The sequence below is a fragment of the Diorhabda sublineata genome, chromosome 8 (assembly GCF_026230105.1).
Source record: "Diorhabda sublineata isolate icDioSubl1.1 chromosome 8, icDioSubl1.1, whole genome shotgun sequence".
Lineage (NCBI taxonomy): Eukaryota > Metazoa > Arthropoda > Insecta > Coleoptera > Chrysomelidae > Diorhabda > Diorhabda sublineata.
In genome coordinates, this window is record NC_079481.1 from 17,904,627 (window position 1) to 17,914,107 (window position 9,481).

General features: G+C 34.8%; 1 protein-coding gene across 1 annotated transcript; it reads left to right on the forward strand.

The window, feature by feature from the left end:
* Positions 1–514: 514 nt before the first annotated feature.
* On the forward strand, positions 515–919 carry LOC130448265 (uncharacterized). Its single transcript, XM_056785548.1, has one exon. It carries the CDS (start codon positions 515–517, stop codon positions 917–919), a length of 405 nt encoding a protein of 134 aa, XP_056641526.1.
* Positions 920–9,481: the final 8,562 nt, after the last annotated feature.

The following is a 9,481-nucleotide window of genomic DNA, read 5'->3' on the forward strand; positions in this document are numbered from 1 at the left end:
CATTCAGCCCAGTAGCCCGCCATGCATCGATTCGACTACTACTAAGTCACGCAGCGTCAGAGAAAAAGAAGTTGCTATCGTTCGATGTGAAAACGGCATTCTTGTATGGAAATCTGGAACAAGTCATCTACATGAATCAGTCTGAAGGATTCGACGATGGATCAGGTAAAGTTTGCAGGTTGGATAAGAGTCTTTACGGACTCAAGCAAGCCCCAAAGATGTGGAACGAGAGAGTCACTACACACTTTGTAAAGAAAGTTGGCCTGATCAACGCAGATGACGACCCGTGTATTTACTCCACCAAGGACAAGAGCATTATGCTCTCACTCTTCGTGGATGATGGACTGATAATTGGGAAAGATGAAAAGAGAATATACAGACTTTTGAAGGAGATAAGCAAGGAGTTTCAGATCACTTACAGTGAGAAAGTTCAGGACAAGTTGACGTACTTGGGCATGGAAATCAAGGTCGACAAAGATGGAATCTTTGGTACACGGAGAAGATCTTGAAGAGGATGAAACTTGAACAGTGCAACCCAGCATCCACACCAATTGAGCAAGGAATGATCACCAAGAAAACAGATTTCAAGAACGACGAGGCACTACCGGCGAAGAACAACTATCGCGAGGCGATAGGGAGTTTGTTGTACCTCGCTACAATATCTCGACCAGACATCAGTTTCGCCGTGAACTACCTCAGTCGATTCTGCAACAATCCCATGAAAAGTCATCAGGCGATGGTGAAACGTGTATTCCAGTACTTGAGAGGGACAGTGACAGCAGGAATCTACTTCGGAGGAGGCAAAGAACTCGTAGCATACACCGATTCAGACTTCGGAGGAGACCCTGAGACAGGAAAGTCGACAAGTGGAGTATTTGTGATGAGAGGAGGACCAGTAGTCTGGTACTCACAGAAGTAGCGTTTGGTAGCGACTTCAACCGCAGAAGTCGAGTACCGAGCCGCAGTGTCTGTGATTGGAGATGTGTGCTGGATCTTGGAACTTGGTATCCTGGAAAGTGATCAGCCGATCACTCTGAAAATCGACAACATGTCAGCGATTCAAATGTTACAGAATGCACACGAAGGATAGACAACCAGAGGCAAGAGACACATTTAGATACCACGAAAACACAATCAGCAACACGTCGGCAAAACTATGATACTGCAACACGTCGAGAGCAGCAAACAGATTGCAGACATTTTCACAAAAGCACTCAACAGAAAAGTTTTTGAGACACTTCGCTGTAAAGTGATCAAGGAGGAGTGTTGAGAATAGATCAATAGACAGCTGACCCGAACCCAACCCAACCTTGACCCTATCCTACTTCACACTATACTTGTGTTTTATATAGAGTCAAAGTTGGTAATTATGTATTCTGATTTTATTAAGAATTAGTAGGCGATAAGCACCTTTTGACAGTTTCATGTAATAGTGACACAAGCGAAAAGAAAGGCGAAAGAAAAACGTGCTCCGAAATTGTTATTCCGTTATTATTGTTATTTGAACGCACTTTTGAAATCCTGTTGAATGAATCGAACATTGATCAAGATTGGACTCAATTTATTTGCAACTACAAACCCAAAACCCACTGTAAATTAACAACAATCTTCCTAATTTAAAGTCGAATTTCATCAATTCTCATATATTTGAGTGAGCTTGCAAATAACTTTGTCAGATATCGTCGATTTACATCCATTGAAGCCGATTAAGGTCGATAGTCACTTTGTGTTGATTGGAAATTTTCAAAGTCCATCTTCCTAATTTGAATTCGAATCTCATCAATTCTTATATATTTGATGGGGTTTGCATCTAAATTGTTCAGATATCGTCGATTACATCCATTGAAGCTCACTGAGGTCGATTGTCACTTTATGTTGATTTAAAATTTTCAAAGTATATCTTTCTAATTTGTAGTCGAATCTTTTCAATTCTCATATATTTGAGTGATTTTGGAACTAACTTTGTCAGATATCGTCGAATTATTTCCATTGAAGCCTATTGAGGTCGATTTTCACTTTGTTTTGATTGAAATTTTTCAGAGTCTATCTTCCTAATTTGAAGTCTAATTTCATCAATTCTCATATATTTGAGTGAGCTTGCAAATAACTTTGTCAGATATCGTCGATTTACATCCATTGAACCCGATTGAGGTCGATTCTCACTTTGTGTTGATTGAAAATTTTCAAAGTCCATCTACCTAATTAGAAGTTGAATCTCATCAATTCTCATATATTTGAGTGAGTTCGCATCTAACTTGGTCAGATATCGTCGATTACATCCATTGAAGCCCATTGACGTCGATTATCACTTTGTGTTGATTTAAAATTTTCAAAGTCTATGTTCCTATTTTGTAATCGAATATTTTCAATTCTCATATATTTGAGTGAGTTTGGAACTAACTTGGTCAGATATCGTCGATATACTTCCATTGAAGCCAATTGAGTTCGATTGTCACATTGTGTTGATTGAAAATTTTCAAAGTCTATCTTCCTAATTTGAATTCGAATCTTATCAATTCTTATATATTTGATGGGGTTTGCATATAAATTGTGCAGATATCGTCGATTACATCCATTGAATCTCACTGAGGTCGATTGTCACTTTGTGTTGATTTAAAATTTTCAAAGTCTATGTTCCTAATTTGTAGTCGAATCTTTTCAATTCTCATATATTTGAGTGAGTTTGGAACTAACTTTGTCAGATATCGTCGATTTACTTCCATTGAAGCCAATTGAGGCCGATTGTCACTTTGTGTTGTTTGAAAATTTTCAAATTCTATCTTCCTAATTTGAATTCGAATCTCATCAATTCTTATATATTGGTGGGGTTTGCATCTAAATTGTTCAGATATCGTCGATTACATCCATTGAAGCTCACTGAGGTCGATTATCACTTTGTGTTGATTTAAAATTTTCAAAGTATATGTTCCTAATTTGTAGTCGAATATTTTCAATTCTCATATATTTGAGTGAGTTTGGAACTATTTTTGTCAGATATCGTCGATATACTTCCATTAAAGCCAATTGAGGTCGATTGTCACTTCGTGTTGATTGAAAATTTTCAAAGTTTATCTACCTAATTTGTAGTTGAATCTTTTCAATACACATATATTTGAGTGAGTTTGGAACTAACTTTGTCAGATATCATCGATTTATTTCCATTGAAGCCTATTGAGGTCGATTGTCACTTTGTGTTGATTGAAAATTTTTGTCCATCTTCCTAATTCGAAGTTGAATCTCATCAATTGCCATATATTTGAGTGAGTTTGCATCTAACTTGGTCAGATCTCTCCGATTTACAACCATTGATGACAGTTTAGGTCAATTGTCACTTTGTGTTGATTGAAAATTTTCAAAGTCTATCTTCCTAATTTGAAGTCGAATCTTATCAATTCTCATATATTTGAGTGAGTTCGCATATGACTTTGGTCAGATATCGTCGATTTACATCCATTGGAGCCGATTGAGGTCGATTGTCACTTTGTGTTGATTGAAAACTTCCAAAGTCTAACTCCCTAATTTGAAGTCGAATCTCATCAATTCTCATATATTTGCATCTAAATTGTTCAGATATCGTCGATTATATCCATTGAAGCCCATTGAGGTTGATTGTCACTTTGTGTTGATTTAAAATTGTCAAAGACTATGTGCCTAATTTGTAGTCGAATATTTTCAATTCTCATATATTTGAGTGAGAACTAACTTTGTCGGATATGGTCGATATCCTTCCATTGAAGCCAATTGAGTCGATTGTCACTTTGTGTTGATTGAAACATTTCAAAGTCTATCATCCTAATTTGAATTCGAATCTCATCAATTCTTAAATATTTGATGGGGTTTGCATCTAACTTGTTCAGATATCGTCGATTACATCCATTGAATCCCACTGAGGTCGATTGTCACTTTGTGTTGTTTGAAAATTTTTAAATTCTATCTTCCTAATTTGAATTCGAATCTCATCAATTATTATATATAATTGGGTTTGCATCTAACTTGTTCAGATATGTTCATATATCGTCGATTACATCCATTGAAGCCCACTGAGGTCGATGGTCACTTTGTGTTGATTGAAAATTCTCAAAGTCTATCTTCCTTATTTGAATTCGAATCTCATCAATTCTATTATATTATTGGGTTTGCATCTAACTTGTTCAGATATAGTCGATCACATCTGAGGTCGATTGTCACTTTGTGTTGATTGAAAATTTTCAAAGTATATGTTCCTAATTTGTAGTCGAATATTTTCAATTCTCATATATTTGAGTGAGTCTGGAACTATTTTTGTCAGATATCGTCGATATACTTCCATTAAAGCCAATTGAGGTCGATTGTCACTTCGTGATGATTGGAAATTTTTGTCTATCTTCCTAATTTGTAGTGGAATCTGATCAATTCTCATATATTCGAGTGAGTCTGCAAATAACATTGTCAGATATCGTCGATTTACATCCATTGAAGCCGATTGAGGTCGATTGTCACTTTGTGTTGATTGAAAATTTTCAAAGTCCATCTTCCTAATTCGAAGTTCAATCTCATCAATTCTCATATATTTGCATCTAAATTGTTCAGATATCGTCGATTACATCCAGTGAAGCTCACTGAGGTCGATTGTCACTTTGTGTTGATTGGAAATTTTCAAAGTCTATGTTCCTAATTTGTAGTCGAATATTTTCAATTCTCATATATTTGAGTGAGAACTAACTTTGTCGGATATGGTCGATATACTTCCATTGAAGCCAATTGAGTCGATTGTCACTTTGTGTTGATTGAAAATTTTCAAATTCTATCTTCCTAATTTGGATTCGAATCTCATCAATTATTATATATTATTGGGTTTGCATCTAACTTGTTCAGATATAGTCGATTACATCCATTGAAGCCCACTGAGTTCGATTGTGACATTGTGTTGATTGAAAATTTTCAAAGTCTATCTTCCTAATTTGAATTCGGATCTTATCAATTCTTATATATTTGATGGGGTTTGCATCTAAATTGTTCAGATATCGTCGATTACATCCATTGAAGCTCACTGAGGTCGATGGTCACTTTGTGTTGATTGAAAATTTTCAAAGTCTATGTTCCTAATTTGTAGTCGAATATTTTCAATTCTCATATATTTGAGTGAATTTGGAACTAACTTTGTCAGATATCGTCAATATACTTCCATTGAAGCCAATTGAGGTCGATTGTCACTTTGTGTTGATTGAAAATTTTCAAAGTCTATCTTCCTAATTTGAATTCGAATCTCATCAATTCTCATATCTTGATGGGGTTTGCATCTAAATTGTTCAGATATCGTCGATTACATCCAGTGAAGCTCACTGAGGTCGATTGTCACTTTGTGTTGATTGAAAATTTTCAAAGTCTATGTTCCTAATTTGTAGTCGAATCTTTTCAATTCTCATATATTTGAGTGAGAACTAACTTTGTCGGATATGGTCGATATACTTCCATTGAAGCCAATTGAGTCGATTGTCACTTTGTGTTGATTGAAAATTTTCAAATTCTATCTTCCTAATTTGGATTCGAATCTCATCAATTATTATATATTATTGGGTTTGCATCTAACTTGTTCAGATATAGTCGATTACATCCATTGAAGCCCACTGAGTTCGATTGTGACATTGTGTTGATTGAAAATTTTCAAAGTCTATCTTCCTAATTTGAATTCGGATCTTATCAATTCTTATATATTTGATGGGGTTTGCATCTAAATTGTTCAGATATCGTCGATTACATCCATTGAAGCTCACTGAGGTCGATGGTCACTTTGTGTTGATTGAAAATTTTCAAAGTCTATGTTCCTAATTTGTAGTCGAATATTTTCAATTCTCATATATTTGAGTGAATTTGGAACTAACTTTGTCAGATATCGTCAATATACTTCCATTGAAGCCAATTGAGGTCGATTGTCACTTTGTGTTGATTGAAAATTTTCAAAGTCTATCTTCCTAATTTGAATTCGAATCTCATCAATTCTCATATCTTGATGGGGTTTGCATCTAAATTGTTCAGATATCGTCGATTACATCCAGTGAAGCTCACTAAGGTCGATTGTCACTTTGTGTTGATTGAAAATTTTCAAAGTCTATGTTCCTAATTTGTAGTCGAATCTTTTCAATTCTCATATATTCGAGTGACTCTGCAAATAACTTTGTCAGATATCGTCGATTTATATCAATTGAAGCCGATTGAGGTCGATTGTCACTTTGTGTTGATTGAAAATTTTCAAAGTCCATCTTCCTAATTCGAAGTTGAATCTCATCAATTGCCATATATTTGAGTGAGTTTGCATCTAACTTGGTCAGATCTCTCCGATTTACAACCATTGATGACAGTTTAGGTCAATTGTCACTTTGTGTTGCTTGAAAATTCTCAAAGTCTATCTTCCTAATTTGAAGTCGAATCTTATCAATTCTCATACGTTTGAGTGAGTTCGCATATGACTTGGTCAGATATCGTCGATATACATCCATTGAAGCCGATTGAGGTCGATTGTCACTTTGTGTTGATTGAAAACTTCCAAAGTCTAACTCCCTAATTTGAAGTCGAATCTCATCAATTCTCATATATTTGATGGAGTTTACATCTAAATTGTTCAGATATCGTCGATTACATCCAGTGAAGCTCACTGAGGTCGATTGTCAATTTGTGTTGATTGAAAATTTTCAAAGTCTATGTTCCTAATTTGTAGTCGAATATTTTCAATTCTCATATATTTGAGTGAGAACTAACATTGTCGGATATGGTCGATATACTTCCATTGAAGCCAATTGAGTCGATTGTCACTTTCTGTTGATTGAAAATTTTCAAAGTCTATAATCCTAATTTGAATTCGAATCTCATCAATTCTTAAATATTTGATGGGGTTTGCATCTAACTTGTTCAGATATCGTCGATTACATCCATTGAATCCCACTGAGGTCGATTGTCACTTTGTGTTGTTTGAAAATTTTCAAATTCTATCTTCCTGATTTGGAATCGAATCTCATCAATTATTATATATTATTGGGTTTGCATCTAACTTGTTCAGATATGTTCATATATCGTCGATTACATCCATTGAAGCCAATTGAGGAGATTGTCGTTTTGTGTTGATTGAAAATTTTCAAAGTCTATCATCCTAATTTGAATTCGAATCTCATCAATTCTTAAATATTTGATGGGGTTTGCATCTAACTTGTTCAGATATCGTCGATTACATCCATTCAATCCCACTGAGGTCGATTGTCACTTTGTGTTGTTTGAAAATTTTCAAATTCTATCTCCCTTATTTGGATTCGAATCTCATCAATTATTATATATTATTGGGTTTGCATCTAACTTGTTCAGATATGTTCATATATCGTCGATTACATCCATTCAAGCCCACTGAGGTCGATTGTCACTCTGTGTTGATTGAAAATTTTCAAAGTCTATCTTCCTAATTTGAATTCGAATCTCATCAATTCTATTATATTATTGGGTTTGCATCTAACTTGTTCAGATATAGTCGATTACATCCAATGAAGCCCACTGAGTTCGATTGTCACTTTGTGTTGATTGAAAACTTCCAAAGTCTAACTCCCTAATTTGAAGTCGAATCTCATCAATTCTCATATATTTGATGGAGTTTACATCTAAATTGTTCAGATATCGTCGATTACATCCAGTGAAGCTCACTGAGGTCGATTGTCACTTTGTGTTGTTTGGAAATTTTCAAATTCTATCTTCCTAATTTGGAATCAAATCTCATCAATTATTATATATTATTGGGTTTGCATCTAAATTGTTCAGATATCGTCGATTACATCCAGTGAAGCCCACTGAGGTCGATTGTCACTCTGTGTTGATTGAAAATTTTCAAAGTCTATCTTCCTAATTTGAATTCGAATCTCATCAATTCTATTATATTATTGGGTTTGCATCTAACTTGTTCAGATATAGTCGATTACATCCAATGAAGCCCACTGAGTTCGATTGTCACATTGTGTTGATTGAAAATTTTCAAAGTCTATCGTCCTAATTTGAATTCGAATCTTATCAATTCTTATATCTTGATGGGGTTTGCATCTAAATTGTTCAGATATCGTCGATTACATCCAGTGAAGCTCACTGAGGTCGATTGTCACTTTGTGTTGATTGAAAATTTTCAAAGTCTATGTTCCTAATTTGTAGTCGAATCTTTTCAATTCTATTATATTATTGGGTTTGCATCTAACTTGTTCAGACATCGTCGATTACATCCATTGAAGCTCACTGACTTCGATTGTCACTTTGTGTTGATTGAAAATTTTCAAAGTCTATGTTCCTAATTTGTAGTCGAATCTCATCAATTCTATTATATTATTGGGTTTGCATCTAACTTGTTCAGATATTGTCGATTAACATCCACTGAAGCCCATTGAGGTCGATTGTCACTTTGTGTTGATTGAAAACTTTAGAATTCTAACTCCCTAATTTGGAGTCGGATCTCATCAATTCTTATATTTATATGAGTAAGTATGCATCTAAATTGTTCAGATATCGTCTATTACATCCATTGAAGCTCACTGAGGTCGATTGTCACTTTGTGTTTATTGAAAATTTTCAAAGTCTATCTTCCTAATTTGAAGTCCAATCTCATCAATTCCCATATATTTGAGTGAGTTCGCATCTAACTTGTTCAGATATCGTCGATTACATGCATTGAAGCCCACTCAGGTCGATTGTCACTTTGTGTTGATTGAAAATTTTCAAAGTCTATCTTCCTAATTTCAAGTCGAATCTCATCAATTCTCATATATTTGAGTAAGTTTGCATCTAACTTGTTCGGATATCGTCGATTACGTCCATTGAAGCCCACTGAGGTCGATTGTCACTTTGTGTTGATTGAAAATTTTCAAAGTCTATCTTCCTAATTTGAAGTCGAATCTCATCAATTCCCATATATTTGAGTAGGTTCGCATCTAACTTGGTCATTTATCGTCCATTTACATCCATTGAAGCCGATTGAGGTCGATTGTCACTTTGTGTTGATTGAAAATTTTCAAATTCTATCTTCCTAATTTGGATTCGAAACTCATCAATTCTCATATATTTGAGTAAGTTTGCATCTAACTTGTTCAGATATCGTCGATTACATCCATTGAAGCCCACTGAGGTCGATTGTCACTTTGTGTTGATTGAAAATTTTCAAAGTCTATCTTCCTAATTTGAAGTCGAATCTCATCAATTCTCATATATTTGAGTAAGTTTGCATCTAACTTGTTCAGATATCGTCGATTACATCCATTGAAGCTCACTGAGGTCGATTGTCTTTTTTTGTTGATTGAAAACTTTCAATGTCTAACTCCCTAATATGAAGTCGAATCTCATCAATTCATATATATTATTGGGTTTGCATCTAACTTGTTCAGATATCGTCGATTACATCCATTGAAGTCCACTGAGGTCGAGCCACTTTGTGTTGATTGAAAATTTTCTTCAAAGTCTATCTTCCTAATTTGGGGTCGAATCTCAT

Excerpts from the sequence above, each read along its gene's own strand:
- LOC130448265 (XM_056785548.1), top strand. The coding sequence starts at position 515 with ATGAAACTTGAACAGTGCAACCCAGCATCCACACCAATTGAGCAAGGA.